We start from the raw sequence: 20,025 nt of genomic DNA, 5'->3' as shown, positions 1-20,025 counted from the left end.
GCCGCGCGTCGCGGGGTGTTATAACATGATACTCTAACTTCTCGTTTACACCAAGGTATTATACACGTATTTGACAAGATTCATGCAAATTACAAATACAAGTTGTATGCAATGTTTTCAAAATACAAAAACATAATACTTGTCGTAGACAATATTTGTATGAAACTTGTCTGATGAAATTGTTTTAGTAATTGTCTACATGTATATGCTCTAATGTTTTATACTTGTAGTAGGCTTGTAGCTAAACTTGTTTACGACATGTCAGTGCAGAAGTTAATGAATTTGACAACACAATTATTGACTACTGGTACAGACAATAGAAAGTGAAGGTACTGCGGAACATTGCTTCATGAGTATACTTGTACATCATACAGAATGAAGGAAATTCAAGAAAACCACGCAAGTACTGGTCGCGATAATTTTTGAGGAGTCGACAGCAAGAAGGGGCCTATCGTTCCTTATTGAATAATTTAAAAATAGAAGACAGAAGTGGATTCAGAAATTTTGTTAGAATGAGACCAGGAAATTTGGAGAATTTGCTTCAAAAAGTTGCACCATACTTTTCTTAGCAGAATTCACAGTATCGAGATGCCATCACTCCAGCAGTTATTATTACAGCACCAATTATTTTTTTTATGGAAAAGGAGGACAAACGAGCTACGCACGGGTCACCTGGTGATACGTGATCACCATCGCACACATTCTCTTGCAACACCAGAGGAATCACAGGAGCGTTGCCGGCCGTGAAGGAAGGCGTACGCGCTTTTTTTTGTTAGCTGTTTATTTGAGATTTCTAGCTACTGGTGACTCATATTCTTCTTTGTATTTGCATCGGATATCAAAGGCAAAATGTAGTTAATGCATTAATAATGCTTTCGAGACGATTATAAAAGTATCGAAAGAATATCTTAATATAAGCCGAGATAAATATTACTAATAAAGCTTATGTCTTAGACCACACCATTTATCTTCTTCTTTTCCACAAAAAAAAACGGTCTGTCCGGTAAATGTTAAAAACTTTACCCACCAAGCATGGATAGAGTATAAAACTTGTTTTAAATAAGTATTATACATAAATTTCATTAAAATTAACAATTATTGTTTAAAACATGTGTTTGAATGTTGGTGTGAACGCTGTTTTGTATCAGACTGTATCAAAGATGTCTCAGATCTATATGTGAACGCAAATGTGTTTTATATTTGTATAAAAACTTGTTGGCAACACAGTGTGAACGCAAGAATGTTTCAGACAATTGCAATACATGTTAAAAACAAATAAATGTTTTGACAAGTATTCTACAAGCTTTGTATAAAACAAGTTTTTGACTTGTTTCTTGGTGTAAACGCGTGGTAACTATTTACAATACTTGTCGTAGCAACCTACATTTATTTGACCGTGAGAGAAACAGGACTCTTACTTTGTTGCCATAATGATTTAAAGTTTGATATTTCGTTTTGTTAATAATTGTTAAGCAAAAGGCATGTTGCCTCCGCATCAGGATCTCAATTCTGGGCATGGTTTAACCAAATAAGAAAAAACTAATAAAATAAATATTCATGATATAGACAGCCCGGCGAAGTGCGGCAACCCTTCTATAAGTAATGTGAATGAGCGCAATAATGTATTTTATATATCTCAACTTGCGGCAGTATTTGTAATCAGCTAAATAAAATATTATCTTTTTTAGTTTTAGTAAAATACAGATAAATAATCTATATCTTAATCAATTTATGCTTTTGAACTATTGTAACTGCTATAGTAAAAATATTATACTAAAATTAGATTGTATAAAATCTAATTCGTGTTCGTTTACAATGATAGTCTCCTGGGACCCTGCACGTTCCCTGTCAGTACTGACCCGGCGGGGTAGGTGCGCACCAGCTGGCTCTCGGTGTGCGCGACCAGCGCCAGCGGGTGCTTGCGGCAGATCTTCTTGGCGATGGCCTCGTTCACGGAGGAGCAGCGGTAGCAGGGATGCTGCGGGGCCACGCGCCGCGACCAACCCGTCGACTGCTGCGGGCACACACGAGCATGGACTGTGACAGCCTCTGTCCCAATCGATATGACTGTCGGTTTATTACATTTTAAGAGAAGAACTGATTTATAAGAAATTCGTTACGAAGACAGTTTGAGACTCTGGTAAGAACATAGTTTTTTCCGGAAATCATCGATTGATGGGGTGAAAGTTAAAAGAAAAGAAATATAGGAGCTCGTTTTAATATTGAATTAACAATTGTCATAGATTAATTTAGTACCATAAGTAAATAAATATTTTTACCACAAAACCAATATAATATCTATCTACCCCTAAGTGCACCCCTTTTCAAATCATTTCGAAAGTCCCTAATACACGACTCATCAAATTATACTTCTTATGAGAGATATATCATATTTTGAGCATTTTTTAACGATTAATAATATTTCCTCCTATCAAACTACTCAATGTCAGTTAATTCTGCCGGACAGTCTTCTCGTCGCTCCACAAAGCTGCTGGCAGCCAGTAGGTGGCGGCGCGTGACTCACGGTGGCAGTGCTGTCGCTGCTCTCCGAAGACTCAAAGCTACTGCCGGGCTCCGCCTCCTTCATCATCTGCTGCTTCACCGAGCTGACGGCGGCATTCCTCGTCATCGACTCCCTCACCGAGCTGCGCGGCGAGAGAGGATTCAGACCTCGGAACTTGATTGCCTGAAACATAACAAACACTTCACGCACGCTCGCTAACATTGCTGTGGGAGACGAAACCGCCTGCCTCGCTGTCTTGCGACAAAAAGTGGTGGATAACCCTTCCTGTATCTTACCTTGCCCCAGAGTACAACGGGTGGGTCGAAGTGGAATACTACAGGAAGGAGCACCCTCTGGAGTGTTATCTCTCACATATCTTTTTGAGGAAGTATTGTACGATTTTACTTTTTACAATCATTCCTGTATTGTAAAATTTGAATAAGTAAGTTTGAATAAATTTAACTTCAAATATTCTTATTCAAAATAGGATTTAAAATGACATTGAACGTCAAAAACTATCACCCATTCGAAAAAGTATGACTCAGACCTGAGGAGACGGGTGCAAGAAACTGAGCGGGCTTCTTTTTTTTAATGATATTTCGTTGTAACGAATACACTACAATATTGTAATATTGTAGAACGTGAAAGGAGAGAACAGACGCTCCCGACTAAGTATCATCGCGCCGCGCCGCTGCCCACCTGCACGTAGGTCACCATGTCGCTGAGCTCCCGCGCCACCTGGTTGCTCCTCTTCCTGGCACCCTGCTTCAAGGTGCCGCCCGCCTCCCCGTCCCCCTCACCCCTGTGCGGGCTGTGGTACATCGACAGGGAGGTGCGGCCTGTCTTGTCTTCCATTGAACTCAGTATTTTATGCAGCTCCTTTTCTGGAAGTGAAGTTTTATGATGATGGTGTAAATATGTTTTTTACTTGAAAAATATTAGTGTTGCAAGAAGTCAAATTATTAAAACTTTCGTGAGACATTGTTAACTTATTCAGTAATACGGCTTTACACTCGTTTTATCGGCGTGGGTACCGACTAGTTTCGAACCATTCGGAGGTCGTAACTAGTCGGTACCACTGGGTTTGCGATAACGTCCCGTCTCTTACTGCGGGCTTGTGCTCGTAGTGCGCGGCTGGACAGGGCGATGTGTGCCGGTGGTGATGACGAGCATGATAGTAACTATACTTTGCAAAGTCTCGGAATGGGGACGACAACATTTAGTCGAATTCAACTCTAAGAAGACAAAAGTTTGTGCACTCATCGCTAAAAATTCTACCTTTGTCGTATCCTCTCGATTGGAGACCACTACCACTCTTTGGCGTTGCGTAAAGATGTAGGTACTCTCTGCATCTTCTACCACATTTGTGTGAGTACTCAGAGGAGCTGTTCGGGCTATACTATCGGGATATACTAGCAGCCGCATTCCACCAACCGACATTACGTCAAAATGCTAAATACCACCCGCATCACGTTGACGTGTGGCATTCCACAACCGCGAAGTATTCAAAAAAATTCATACAGCCACTTTGTGGAATCAATGCTGGCTGCTGTTTTCCCGAACCGATATGACCTCAAAAGATATTGAAAGCCGGCAACGCATCTCTTGACCTCTGGCGTTGCGGTGTCCATGGGCGGCTGTCTCACCCGTCTCCATCACCCCTCCCCCGACTCCTTATTATAGCGCACCTTCGAACTCGTCGTCGTCGTCGTAGTCCTCGTCGGACAGGTAGTCGGTGAGGCAGGACGCCGCGGACTGGTGCGACAGCAGCGAGCTGGTGCGGCTGCCCGCGACGGCTCCGCTGGTCGCCGCCCGCCCGCCGTTCACCCTGGAACCACGCGGGGATGACTTACAGTTCTCTAACACTGGCGCACCAAACCCGGCCAGTTTAATTTCAAAATTGTACTTTATACAGGAGGGCCTAAAAAGTAACAGAAATGCCACATATAAAGCTAAACGGAATATAGTTAAAAACGGTTGATCTGTCTAAATATCTTGGCCACACCTTCCCTGAGGGACGACGCGACGCAGATGTTGAGCTGGAACGAAGAGCGATGTCGGTAAGAGCTAATATTGTGATCCGTAGGGTTTGCACCGAGCTCTTCAGCTGTTAAGATTACTCTGTTTGGGTCCTACTGGACCTCATTCTACACCTGCAGCCTGTGTACTGACTATACGCAAAGATCGTACGACGCCTTTCGGGTCCAGAACAGTAATGCTTTCAGGGTGCTGTTGAGGCAGGGGCGTGCATTTAGTCTTAATTAATTTACCTACACTAATTCAGATAAATTTAGTTCTTTTATTCTATAATCGAACTTCTATTGAACACCCAACCAGCAAGTTTTTCGTTACGCGATATACTACATACTGACAGTAAGCAGTTGCGATAATGCTTACTCATGCCAAGTAGAATACGTTCAATTTCTATAACAAAAGTCATTTGTCAAGGTAATACGACCAAGCTAAGATAAGGTAAGCAAGCTTATGACACTTCAAAATGACAACCGAGCTGTCACGGATTAAACCAACGAAAGAAATGATACCTCCATTAAGATTTATGAGTAATTATTATGACGTGTCTCGTTCGCTTAGTGTCCGAGTTTCAACCTTATTGCGCTCCCATAAGAGTGTTGGCATCGCACATGACGTGATTCATGAATTTGAGATATAAAATATGACATTTCCGGAAGTAAAAATATATTGTTCACTAATCAACACTGACACCGCCATTTTTTTAGTTGTTGTGTTTTCGTCATTCGTGTACTTATACGGGCGTGAATAATTTGTTTTGTGTTGATTTGTTTATTGTTAATTATATTTAGTGTTTATATTGGAAAAAGAAGTTTTGTGTTTAAAATAGGTAACTAGTAAGGAATTAAAATATAATGGAGGAATTCCAGTGTCAGGATTGTGGCGAAAATACGATTTGTTTACATAAATTAGGTATGTATCCTTTTGCACAATTTTCTTTCGTAGATAAAATAAAAATTGTTTCTCTTTATAGACCAATGCAAAAATATGAGTTTAACTCAACAAAAAGGTAAAATTATGCGATATTTCAATACCAAGTATCACGAAAAATACACTTGGCTAGCTGGATGCCGCCATTCCAATTTCTCCCCTGCTGTTTATTTTCTACAACGAAAACTGTGTGGAATGATACCTGTTACGGTGACTTGCACTTTGACAAATCTTGCTAAAAACACGATCAATCTGACAGAACAGCAGAAAAATGTTGGTAAGTGAACTTATATTTATCCTTATAACAGGAACTTATTTTTTAATATTAATCGCAAATACGACTACTTGGACTTCAAGTGCCTACCGCGCTGGAAAACCAATGCACGCCTTTGTGTTGAAGCTACCTCGTTATTGCAGCGCCCCAGCAAAGTTTGCCGAAGCCGTTATTGACTGATTCTATGCAATAATGCGAAAGAGAGACACGTCGCAGGTGCAACGACTGCGAGGAAGAGACAACAGTATGCTGGCTGCACTGACGGATCAGCTATACTGTGTTTATATAAACCGCTGTTGTGAACTGCACCTTGCACCTGCACACAGGGACTGAATAAAATGGGGCTCATATTTTGATGATAATTTATAATTTATGTAAATTCTTTAAATTTTTTTTATATTAATAACTGTGAATGTGGCCATAGTAGCCATTATAAAGAATTCAATAACTAATTATTATGACACAAATATGAAAAACGTGTATCATCTAGTGGGCATCTCGTCCAATACTATAAGCATTATTATCGAGATATTAACCATGATTTAAATATTTGTAAGTATCCCCATATTTGAACATTATGTTACCTGGAGGCGGCCCCGGCTCCCGACGCAGGTGCGGCGCCGGGCCCCGCCATGGTGGGGCTCGACTCCACCGCCATCATCTTCTTGTTCTTTATCAACACCTGTCATGATACCATTGCTGTCAGGTTCTACAAAGTATACTATTCTATAAGACTGTACAGTGGAATGTGAAGAACCAACACTTACGTTCACCACGTCCTGTGTGAATCGTTTATTGCTGACAACGTGCCGAGCTAATTCCGCAACCTGGTGCCTCTACTGTGCACTTTATTTACAAGAAAATAACCTGAATTCAAGATCTCTTTGCCCTGTTGCTTGCTCTGGCTTATTCATTAAGTGAACATCACATTTGAATTTCTTCGCATGTGTGTAGATCTCCAAACGATGTTTCCCTTCACCGTATCAGTATGATAAACATATTAATTACATAACAACAAGTACATATTAATTTGAAGATCAAGAACACATATACGTATACCTTCTTAAATGGCCGGCAACGCTCCTGTATTTCGTCTGGTGTTGCAAGAGAATGTTGGCGGTGCGGTCATTTAACATCAGATGACCCGTACGCTCGTTTGTTTCTTCCATTAAATAAACATTGGTGTGAGGGACGATATTAAATATTTGGAGATGCAGAATGTCGCTGGAATGTAAGATTGTTAAGTACGTAGCAGCGGCCCATCACCTTTTAAAAAAATTGCGGTTGAGTTTGAAGTTATTTAATGGATTGTCTCGTATACCTGTATTTTTTTGTAGGTACCCGTAGCAATGGCCAAAATAAAAATGTATGACATAGAGTAAGGTACCATAGAGAAAGTAATCGCTGTGTGACGTTCACCTTGTACTTGAGCTGGTCGGGGCTGGGCAGGCGCGGCTCGTCCGAGTAGTCCACGTCGAACAGGAATGACGTCACCAGCTGCTCTCCGAACACTGTCTGGAACATAATACACCACTACAGTCGTCACCCATCAAGTAGGCCCGCTCTATCTTACGCAAGTCATTTAATTATATTTCTTTAAAAATTATGTTTACTGATTCCATATCTACAACGTTAATATATTAACAAACTCATATGATCAGAATTAAAAATTATTTCTTGGACTTGATTTGCGCTTTAGCGCTGCTGGTCAATGTAAGAAGCTCGTGGCAAAAAAGCGAACTGTCTCCTTTAAATTTACGGCTTCATAACCACTCGCAAACATTAACTGTCTAAATACAACAATTAGTAGTAAAAATTTAGGATGAAATGTGATATTAAAGGCATAAAGGCATTTATTTTCTCAAAATTGATTCCTTTAGAATTCTTTTTGATGTCATTTCTTATACTACTAGATACTACTACCGCTTCGGAAACAAATGGCGCTCTGAGAGAGAAGAAGCGGCGCAAGAAACTCTCCCAGCATTCTTTTTTTTGCGCTCTTTTCAATAAAAATATACAATATTGTACAGTTGCTATAAAATAATCACAATCTAGTCCCAGGCGGTCCGATCATTTAGATATTCAGCAGTGGAGTAATAGGATTTACGACAGAGCCATTTTTTTATAAAACATTTAAATTTATTTATAGACAATGCCTGAACAGTGGCTGGGACTTTATTGTAGAAGTGTATACATTTACCCTTAAAGCTATTATGTATCTTATGAAGAACCATTAAGGTTCAAAAATCAAAGGACCACATTAAACTGTAGTCACAAACCTGATCCTCATTATCCTTTGTCGGGAACCAACGAAAGATATAATACTATAAGATATTATTTTACTTATACAGTGACTATAGTGAATAACACCTCAAACGTGCTCGCCATGACCTGCTGCTGCGGCAAACTGCAGTGGTTCTCAATGCTCAGGATGAGAGGGTACGGAGAGGTCACGAAGGCACTTCTGTAAAAATTAAAGGTGGACAAATATGACACCACGTTGAAAAATTAAACAAAACTGACGATGAGATCTTTAAGGAATGTAGACTCACTTCATAGCTGTACTGTTTATGACATTAGACAATAGTTAATACTTAATTACAATATCTAACGTACGTACAGGGAATCGTAAAGCTGCTGTATACATCTCATTCCAAGTTGCTAACTGTGATAAATACTTTACCCGTATTATTTAGTGGATTGGATGGATATACTCTGGTACCAATATATAACATACTTATAGATGTAACATCGTCTGCTTCAATTTTAGAGCTGGGTCCACGAGTAAAAAGGTATCATATTATAATGTTCTACTAGTAGGAGACGCGCGAGTGACGGGCGGTCGGGCGGGACCGTCATGTCACCTTCTAGTGAACAAACCTCTTTTTCAATGTGACTCAATTCAATGCACAATGTTCGAACCAGAATAGCTTTTGATCCCGACCTCCTAGAACCCAAACGGTCTGTACCTACCTGTTGTAGTGACTGACGAATAAAATTGTCAACGCCGTATTTGTGTTTTTTATGTCTAATAGATATTAGAAAGGGCGTTACATATTGTATCTAATAAGTGCCAAGGGCAGGCAAATATTAATTTGATACTAGCTATTGCATGCGACTTTGGCTGTGTTATATTTATATCACGTTCACTCGGGGTCATTTAAAAACTCCGGTGTAGTAGGACATACACTCAAACAGACATAAGTGGTAGGTATTTCTTTCAGTGAGCTATAAAAGTAATATAATAAAATAAACACATTGATCACATAATATGTAACAATATTAATTAATAGACTATATAAATAAAATAAGCCTTTATTGCTGTTACTAACAATAACATTTTCTAAATATATGTCCTTAACTAATTGCTTACTATTTTCTTAACAGCTTGTCCTTCGACATAGGCATTCTCCAAAGACTTCCATCGTTCTCTCTCTCTCGCCATTCCTATCCATTCTGGGCCAGCCACTCTCTTAAGGTCATCCTCCCATCGTTTTATTTGTCGCCCTTTGCTTCTTTTGCATTCTCGTGGATACCACTCCGTTATGATTTTTGTCCATTTTTCGCTTTTGTCACGTAGCATATGTCCTGCCCATTTCCACTTTAATGTTTTGCACACAGTTTTGACATCTTTGAATTTAGTTGTACTCTTAATTTTTGTTACTTTTATTTTATCTCTTCTTTTAATTCCAATAACACTTCTTTCAATTCCGTTTTGGCAGATTTCGATTTTTTTCAACAACTTTTCTGTAAATGTTTGGCAACCATACGTTAGACATGGCAAAATGCAGGTATTATATACTTTTCTTTTTTCTTTAATTGGCATATCTACATTTTTCACAATCTCGCTAAGAGACCAAAAAATTTCCAGGTGTTGGCTATCCTTCTATCAATTTCTTTAGGCATGGTGTCAGTTGCGGCTATAAGCTGACCTAGATAAATATAAATATAATACTTTACATATTCTATTTGTTTCTTATTTACTGTGATGTTATAGGATTGCGAACCATTGGTCAAAATTTTTGTTTTATTTGTATTCATCGAAAGTCCTGCAATGGCACTTTGATCTGACAGTTGTTGTAACATTTGTTGCTCAAGGGTTTTTGGACATTCAGAGAATAAGATTAAATCATCTGCGAAACGAAGGTGAGTTAGCTTTACGCCATTGATGTTGATTGCATTCATATCCCATTCTAGGTTTCTGAAGATCATTTCTAGGGCCGCTGAAAACAACTTCGGTGAAATTGGGTCACCCTGGCGGACGCCTCTCTCTATAGGAAACTCTTCACCAATTGTTTCGAGCCTAACTTGCGCTGTACTTTTTGAATAAATATTTTTAATTATTTGTATATACTTCTCTTGTATTCCCTGTCTATGTAGTGCTTGCCAGATATATCCGTGCTCCAAGGAGTCAAACTTTATTATAATCAACAAATCCCAGATAGTATGATTTGTTATATTCTTTATATTTTTGTAAAACTTGTCTAAGAACATGGATGTGATCTACTGTTGAATACTTGCTTCTGAAGCCTGCCTGCTCTTTCGGTTGATTTTAGTCAAGTGTAGAGGTAATTCTGAATAGAATTATATTTGAGAAAACTTTATATAGACATCAAGTTAATTGGTCTATAGTTCTCTATTTCACCTTTATCTCCCTTCTTATGTAGCAATATTATTGTTGATTTCATCCAGTCTTTGGGAATTATTCCAGTCTCTATAATTTCATTAAATAAGTCCGTTAATATAGGAGCACTTACCGAAATAGTAGATTTAAGTATTTCATTTGTTACTTGATCAATTCCGGGTGCTTTATCTCTTTTTTGACTATCAATTGCTCTTATTGTTTAAGCCTCTAGTATTTTCGGTATATCTTCAGAGTCTATTCCGTTACTTAAGTCTTTCACTTCTTGGGAGTTTGTTCTTTGGTATAAATTTTGAAAATAATTCGTGGCTAGTTTGAGAATTTCTGACCTTTTTTTTTGTATAGTTTCCATCCTTTTTTACCCTTAGCATCCAATCTTTTTTGTGGTTTAGTTCTTTAAATGCTTTTTTGACTCCACCAGTTCTCTCAATGTGTTTCTTTAATGTACTTAGCCTCTTATTTTTCTTGTCTTTTCTAATACTAACATTTATTTTTTTACTGATTTCTGATATTTTGAAACGGTTACTTTTCTTCTGATTATTCTGTAATAGCTCTTTTCTTTCCTGTAGAAGACATTGTGTTTCAACAGACATTGTTTTTTTGCTCTTAGCATTTACTTTACTAGTTTCTGTTTTCAATAGGTTAATAAATTGTTCGTATTTAGCCTGAGTGGGCATATTTATAATTTCAGTATATTCTTTTAATTTATGTACATTATTTAAATGGTGGTCGCTGTTTCCGGTACAAACTATGGCTCCATTATCGTTATTAAATCTTCTGCGTCTTTTTATAGGCGTGCTTGTTAACTTAGCACGAACCATTTTATGATCGGAGTGAAACATTTAAGCTATGTACGATTGATACATCTTGAAAAATGTTCGTATTGTTAGACATGATGAAATCAATTTCATTTTTGTGCAGTCCATTTGGGGAAATCCAAGTCCACCTTTTTGTTTTTTTTTTGATAAATACTGTTCAAAATTCTCAGTTTATTTTCTATAGCAAATGTGACTAATCTGTTACCATTTTCACTTCTTTTACCTGTTCCGTATTTCCCTACAGTGTACTCTTCTTATTACGCTTTCCATTTTTACCATTAAAGTCGCCCATTACGATAACATTTTTGTGGGAATTTAGAACAGCTTTTCGTAGATCGTCATAAAATCTTTAAATTTTTAGTATTTCTTCTTTTTTGTTTGATTCAATTGGCGAGTATGCTTGAATTATAGACCATTTCTCATTGTTCTTTATTGGCATCTTTATATCCAAGACTGCTATTCTTTCCGATATACCATTAAATTGTTCGATGTTATTGGCGAGTCTCTTTTTGATTAAAAACCCTACGCCGTACAGACCTGGTGTCTCGCCTTTGTGGTATAAAATGTAATTCCCATGGTCTTCTATGCCTTCCCCAAACATTCTCATCTCGTTGATGCCAATAATATCCCATTTTACTTCTGATAGAGCGAATTCGAGTTCGAGACGCTTCTCATCAGTTCGTTATGATCTTACATTGTATGTAGCAATGTGTATATCAGTGGTTATATTCGAGGATTTTTTTTCTTTCTTTAGAGGGTTGTGGTTTTCTTCCCCCACGATGACCAGTCGGCTTGGGGGAGTTGTTTCTGTTGTTTTCTTTATGTTTATTGTACTTAGTTTTTGTTTGCTGTCGCCGACTAATAGACTATAGACAGTTATAATACAAAATGACATAAAAACAAGACTCTATAGATTTATATACTACCACTAAATTATGATGATACTGAATTGCTCTTACAACACATACGCTAACACACACACATAAGTACTTATAATATTATTATGTTCTCTAAGTTTGTAATTTTAAGGCTAAGAAAGAGCGGAGCCTCCTGGCACAAGCATTCTTAATACGCTTAACAGGAGGTTCTTGCCACTATTTATTATGGAGAAATTGTTAAAACCAATAAAGAATTTTTATTTATTTATTTTTATATTATATAGGTACCACACGTTACCTAAAGAACGGACACATGAGTACGGCCTTCAAAGAAGCATCATTGATGTATTATTGAATATATTATAAAACAAATGCGGCTCTGTGGTAAGTATCTACAACCATAGCTACAACGCTACGATTTCTCGTTACCGAATCAATACATAGACCGACATAGAACACATAGCGTTAGACATAGACTTACACCACACCTCACTCTTTGCTACTACCTATACCTATGCTAGAACACACATACAATCTTCTTATAATTCTACTAACATTTCACGGATCGTGAAATGTAGGATCTTTGATATCTTTTTTATGTCATAGATATTTTTTTTCATCCCACTTCCAAATAGAAAGAGATTCTCAATTAATATCTCATGACTATGATTTTGTCTGAAACTCGCGACGTTTGTGAACCGAAGTTTGTTATTTGTTTGTCAATTATTGTTTTATATACAGATTCCAGTTTGTTCCTCTTTTAAATAATAGTTTTGATGGTACGACCTAAGAGCAAGTTTAGACATTATCCAATTTAACTTGCAAATTTAGTTTGTTTCAAAATGTTGTGGAAAATAATAAAAATGTTGTAACCTGGCGATAGTCTCCACTACCCTCCGGAACGGGATCTTCGTGGTGAAGGTGTGTCCGTGATAGATCACCGGGCTGCCGTCGTCTCCGTCCCAGCAGTCCAGCTCCACGCAGCGGCAGCCCGTCAGCAGAACCTGCCGCCGCCAGCCCGCCATGCAACAATTTTATGATAATTATCACAAGTTGAGACATACGCAAACTGGTTCAAATTGGGTGCAGGTACACAATTCAATTTTCATATGAAACATTTATGGGCGAGGATAGGGCTTCTTTTTTTGGAAATGTTTTTTAATCAACATTCTATTGAATGTTTTTTTAGAAAATATTTTTTGGGAATACTCTTTTATAAAAAAATTTCAAACAAAACAAATCTAGTCTATAATCTATAGTTATAATATATTTACAATACTATGACTACATAAAATTAAAACTATCATTACGTGGAAGCTTACCAAGAATACTGGCAGCATTTCCGCGTTGGATAGCTAGGCTGATCCGTTGACCGAGATAGCTGCCAGCGCTTGGGTTTGCAGTAGCCTTATTGAGGCGCGAAGATAGTATTTTGAACATTCTCCGTGCCTCTGGGCCCCACGGGCCAAGTGTCTCGGCACCAAACGGCACTAAGATGTATGACTCACTGAGACCAACATATTTGCGACGCTTGCCGTCTTCGGCAGTCGAAGCAACAGCACCAACTGACGTAACCTAGACATGAGACGGAGCCAGAGTGTCGACGCAAGTCGCGTCCCACATCAGCGCCCTTCCCCGTGCTCACGCCACCAGCGTCAATCCATCAGGACGCTTGCCATCACGGCGGGTAATACGATCTGGCTCTAAAACAGCTGGTATATTAAGAGCAGCAAATGCCCTGCGGATGACTTCATTAATGCTGGCGTGACGACTGATATGGCCTGCTGATTTTAGGCAGGATAACCCGTGACGTCCAAGAGCATCTACCTGAACTCCACATCTACATTGATGTGGTTCATTCAGTTTTATACCTAGCCGGAGTGATAAGCATATTGACAATGCCATATTGTCAAGTAGCGTTCCAATCGGCGCAGAAGGCAAGGCTTGTAACCAAAAGCCCGACTCATTTTGTGTCACGGCCAAAAGACGAACATGCTCTGTTCTGTCAGTAGATGCGATCAAAAGATCATCAAAGGCTGACTTACAAAGAAGTGTGTCCCATGCTTTTTGACACTTTAAATCGTCTGGAAAATTTTGAATATTTGCAATATTTAGCCAAGCATTGTTAGCTTCGTTCAAATCTCTGAGTAACCTGGTACATCATTTACAATTCCAGTAACCAAAGGCTGCGCACTATGAACAGAAGATAGAAATGCTGGTAAGGCAACGCCCGAAACTTTGCGAGCACCCAAAGTACCAAACCGTATCGGCAAAGAGTCTTGAGACCATGCACGATCTGTAAACGTGCAATTCAAAACGGTTTCTAAAATATTTTTAAGTGAAATATCAATTACAATATGTTATGTTTTTAAAGTGATAACCCTCACTTCTAGGATTAACATACAAATAAAATTTGAAAAAAAAATATGAACGATGCGGGACTCGACCTCCAGCGTTCCGTGCCGGTGCTCTAATCAATTGAGCTAACCGTTCGAGTAACGGATCGTTATAAAATCTTGTATGCTTTGTTCAACTCTCAGGATCTACTTTACAGTTGCTAACCTGCTCAATCCCAATATTTGCATATTAGGAAATTGACTTGAGATGTAAATCTAAACAATATGTTATGTTTTTAAAGTGATAACCCTCACTTCTAGTATTAATACACTTTATTAGTTTTATTATCTCATTATTTTTATTATTATTAGTTTTATTATCATTAGCTCAGTTGGTTAGAGCACCGGCACGGAACGCCGGAGGTCGTGGGTTCGAGTCCCGCATCGTTCATAAAATAGTGTTTTTCAAATTTTGTTTGTGTAATATCAATTACATCAAGTAAATTTGGAAATTTCCATGACGGGCTAGACCTTAAGAGGTACGTAAATTTTGGAACAAATAAACAAGACCGAATAATAGTTAAAGCCATATGAGAATTAATTTTAAGTAATCTGTCCGAAGAAGGGGGCGCTAGTGTGCCACGGTAAACATCGACTCCGTAGTTATTGTTAGACTAAAAATGCAAATAAGTTCAATTATTTACTGAAATTAAGTGCAGTGATAACCTAAATAAGTGAAAAACACCATATATTGTGGGCAAAGCTCAAGAACAGTGTACAAGTAATTAAACACGCATAAATCAAGCATCCGCTCCGACACGTACGTATATAGGCCTTCTCCTATATAACATCAAGTGCTCCATAACATAAAAATTCATTCAAACCAATAAATCTTAATATATTAAAGTGATAAGAATAATATGTGCAGTAGTGAAACGAGAAGTAAGCTCTAAATCAAGAATGCTATAGGTACGTAACACAACTTAAAACATTTGTGCTTAGCCCTTTGGACTTGTAGTTTGTTTTTTTCTTTTCATAACATTTACCTGAGTTAACTAAAATATATGTACTCACCAAACATTTTAATAGTGAAGCATAGTTATAGTGTGCCAGTGTGATAATACAACCAGACAAGTGAGTTTTACAAATTAAGTCATTACATAAAAAGTGTGAAGGTAGAAACATTTTGTAAACAATATATATTTTTAATGTGCTATTAATGACCGTCCATTTTTAAAATTACCCTCACAGTGACTTTTAAAACTATAGTACTGCTAATTCAACGTAATTGTCATTGAATCGTTTGATGAATGGTTATACGCACGAACTGAAAAAGTTGGACGATTAACGCGAAGGCGGGAGTTCTAATCTCGGTCGGCAAAGGGTTTTATTTTTTATTTTTCTTTCTTGAATGGTTAAATGTACATACTGTAAAATAGATTGTGAGAATATATTTAAATATAAGCAAAAATATATTTATAACAACTGAAATATAAGTTAATAAAATGGAAGAATTAAAAAATATTATTTTGGAAATGAAAACTGGAATAGAAAAAAGACTATCATCAATGGAAATGCAATTAGCACAATGTGAGGATAAAATTACTTCTAATATTAAGTCGCACATAGACCAGAAATTGGAAAACTTGAACAAGGATGTCGAAAAATTGCGTGTAGAGGTAAATTCCCAAGAAAAGAGATTATATGAATTAGAAAAATGCAACGTTCAGAAAAACCTCCTTTTTTTGGAGTTCCAGAAACAGAAAAATCCTATTTCGAACTTCAAAGAAAAATCTTAGACATTGTTAGCAACAACATGAAAACAGACACTAAAGAATACGAAATAGAATCAAATAGGTGATTAGGAAAGAAAGGAATTAACCCAAGACCGATTTCCGTTGCATTCACTACTCTTAAAAGGAAAATAACTATTTTACAAAATAAAAAAATGCTAGAAGGAACAAATATCTATATTAAGCAAGAATTCCCTCCCAAAATCTTGGAGGTTAGAAAAGAGCTGAATATACAATTACAAAAAGAAATAGAAAAAGGAAATAAGGCATACATACAATACGATAAAATTGTAATAAAAGAAAACAAGAAAGGAAATAACTTCAAAAAAAGACAATTATCAGAATCTCCTTTGCAAAAAACTACAGTAAACAATGACACTCCACAAAATGATCAACCCCAAAACGGGAGGGACAAAAAACAAGCACCGAAAAAACACAAAACGACCAAAAACTCTATGTTTTCATACATAACAAATACTAAGGAAGCATGAAGGTCAGAAGCCCCCTCCATACAACAGACAGAAACTAATTTATGTAAACAGGCGACCCCAATACGGCTGGTCACCGCGGGGTCAGTAGACCAAAACCCTCCAACAATAAGAAACTTCCCCAATCTTAATAAACATAAAAATAAAGACAATCTAACCAACGAATATTATAAAAGCCACAACAAACTGTATATCGCTACTTTTAACGTAAGGTCACTTGTGAACCAGATACGAATAATAGAATTAGAACACGCAGTAGAAAATATTAAATGGGACATAATAGGTATCTGTGAAACAAGACGACAAGGTTATACGATTGAAGATCGAAAAGAATACCAATTGTATTGCTATGGAGAAACAAAAGGCAAAAACGGAGTAGGATTTATGGTTAAAAAGAGAAACAATATTCAGGTTGTAAGCTTCATTGGAATATCCGAAAGAGCGGCAATAATTCACGTAGATATTCATGGAAAGGTATATTCGATAGCACAAGTATACGCACCCACCTCTAGCTCAACTGAACAAGAAATAGAAATATTTTATAAAGATCTAATAATAATTATTGAAAACAGCAAAAGAAACCTAATACTTTTAGGCGATATGAATGCGAAAATCGGATCACGTAGAGATGGAGAAGTGAACATAATGGGTGAATACGGATATGGCAAGCGAAACAAAAGAGGTGAAAGGTTTGTCCAATTTTGTCTTCAAAACAACCTGAAAATAGCGAACACAATGTTTAAGAAACCACATAAGCTACGATGGACATGGAGATCACCTGATAATACAGTTAAAAATGAGATAGATTTCATTGCTACAAACAAGCCGCAAATTATACTAAACTGCAATGTCATCAGTAACTTAAAACATCCAAGTGACCACCGCTTAGTAAGGATGACTACCAACATAAATGTTAGAAAGCAGTCAAGATGTAAATTCAATACTAAACTTTCAAACAACTTTGACTGCAAAAACTACAGCTTACATCTTTCTAAATTCGAAGACACAGAGAGTACTTCAGTACAAACTTACTACGACAGTATTGAAAAAATGATTCTAGAGAGTGTGAAAATTACTTCACGCCCACAGAAAGTGCGAAATAGAAGGGAGGAAATAATGACACAAGAGGTAATGGAACTATATGAACGAAAACATATATTAAGGGAAAAAGAAAACAAAACAAAAGAAGAAAAACATGAACTAAGTAAAATATATAGAAGAATTAAAAAGAAAATAGAGAGAAATAGAAAAAATATAGATGTGGCATTATAGAAAATTATTTGAAAAAAACAGGAGCAGTCAAGAAGGCAAACAAGCATTTAAGTAATAACAAACAACTGATGAATCAATTACGGGCAGAAACAGGAGCAGTAGTCACAAATAGGAAAGAATTAGTACAAGTTGCGACAAATTTCTTTAAAAAACTATACATGCCGACAGAATCTCCTGAGGAATATTTTGAATTGAAGCAAAATATATGCGAAGAAATTCCATTGTTCCTCGAAAGTGAAGTAGAAATGTCAATAAAAACGTTAAAACTTGATAAAAGCCCCGGACCAGATGGAATTACTAACGAGATGATCACTGCTGGAAAAGATACACTGATTAGGCCATTAACTAAGCTATTTAATCTTATTTTAATAACGAAAAAGATACCAAAACAATGGACAAGCACGGATATAGTACTACTATTCAAAAAAGGCGATTCAAAAGACATCTCCAATTATAGACCCGTCAGCCTCAGTTCGTGTATATACAAATTATTCTCGAAAACAATATTAAGACGATTAACTAAAAGATTGGACGAAAATCAGTCAGTGGAGCAGGCGGGATTTCTACAAAGTTTTTCGACATTAGACCATATCAACACAGTGAAAATTATCATAGAGAAATACTGTGAATACAATATACCACTATACATATGCTTCATAGATTACAGCAAAGCTTTTGACTCAATCTCTCATAACTCAATTTGGAAAGCTCTGTCCATGCAAGGCATAAATACAAATTACATTGACATAGTCAAAGAGATATATGAAAAAAATACTTCCAAAATTAAATTAGATACTCCAGGACCATCATTCAAAATAGGAAGAGGAGTAAAACAAGGAGACCCGCTATCACCGAAGCTTTTTACGTCTGTTTTAGAGGAAGTCTTCAGAGCACTAAACTGGGAAGATAAAGGGCTCCAACTTCACGGCAAAGATCTCTCACACCTCAGGTTTGCAGATGATATTGTATTATTCTCAGAAGATGCAATAGAAATGCAATTTATGATAAACTCACTCTGCCAAGAAAGTAAGAAAGTGGGCCTCGAAATAAATCAAGACAAGACAAAAATAATGACTAACAGAGAACAGGTACCTATAAGTCTTAATGCAAAATTTATTGAATATGCTGACGATTACATTTACCTAGGGCATGTAATATCCTTCAAATCCTGCAATGAGAAAGAAATAGAACGTAGAAGTAAAAGCACTTGGAATAAATACTGGTCGATGAAGGAAATTTTCAAATCAAATTTGCCAACGAAGCTTAAAACAAAAGCTATGGAGACCTGTTTAATGCCATGCCTCACTTACGCTTGTCAGACATGGCCTCTAACCTATAGAAACTTAGAAAAAATTAAAGTTTGTCAGAGAGGAATTGAGAGAAGTTATATGGGGCTAAGAATAAGAGACAAAATTAAAAATGTCACAATAAGAAATAAAACAAAATCAAAAAATGTAGCCTTATCTGTTCTGCGTTTAAAATGGAAATGGGCTGGACATATACAAAGAACAAAAGACGAAAGATGGTCCAAAGTAGTAACGAATTGGTACCCTATAAATAGGAAACGAAATCAAGGCAGGCCTAATAAGAGATGGAGCGATGACATAGTAGAAACAGCAGGAAAGATGTGGACAAGAATTGCAAGAGACAGGAACAAGTGGAAATCAATGGAGGAGGCTTTTACTGCTAAAGGCGGTCCTTATGTCGAAATTAATAACTAATTATAATAACAAAATTTATATTTTTATTTAAAATAGTGAATACTAACAAATACAATTTATAAGTAAATATCTTAATGTATAGATGTAAGGAAACAAAGCTATAAATAAATAAATAAATAAAATAAAATCTGTCCGAAACGTTATTAATTTTTTTAATATGATATCTAAGATCGTTGGAATTGAAACAGGAAATAATGGAGCTCCAAGAAGGTGAAGTGAATTCTTATTTATAAATAAACTTTTTATTTAAACACTTTCAAAGGACTAAAACGCGTGTAATTGTGACTGTATTTTTACATTAGATTTTAAATTTAAATTTTTTAACACAAAAAGAACCGA

The 20,025-nt window shown here is 36.9% G+C and overlaps 1 protein-coding gene across 1 annotated transcript in view; it reads right to left on the bottom strand.

The window, feature by feature from the left end:
• The window catches only part of LOC126973534 (1-phosphatidylinositol 4,5-bisphosphate phosphodiesterase epsilon-1-like), a 75,960-nt gene that overhangs the window by 41,071 nt on the left and 14,864 nt on the right, over positions 1-20,025 (bottom strand). The window contains exons 4-11 of the mRNA XM_050820878.1: positions 12,950-13,080; positions 8,109-8,202; positions 7,158-7,253; positions 6,323-6,420; positions 4,192-4,331; positions 3,203-3,387; positions 2,525-2,686; positions 1,860-2,014 (exon numbers count right to left, since the gene is read on the bottom strand). Coding sequence (XP_050676835.1) covers positions 1,860-2,014; positions 2,525-2,686; positions 3,203-3,387; positions 4,192-4,331; positions 6,323-6,420; positions 7,158-7,253; positions 8,109-8,126 — 854 coding nt within the window. The 5' untranslated portion in view covers positions 8,127-8,202; positions 12,950-13,080. The remainder of the gene's footprint in view (positions 1-1,859; positions 2,015-2,524; positions 2,687-3,202; positions 3,388-4,191; positions 4,332-6,322; positions 6,421-7,157; positions 7,254-8,108; positions 8,203-12,949; positions 13,081-20,025) is intronic.

Source organism: Leptidea sinapis, chromosome 29 (assembly GCF_905404315.1).
Source record: "Leptidea sinapis chromosome 29, ilLepSina1.1, whole genome shotgun sequence".
NCBI classification, from domain to species: Eukaryota; Metazoa; Arthropoda; class Insecta; order Lepidoptera; family Pieridae; genus Leptidea; species Leptidea sinapis.
The sequence above is the reverse complement of the archived record's forward strand: the minus strand, read 5'-3'. Positions and strand labels throughout refer to the sequence as shown.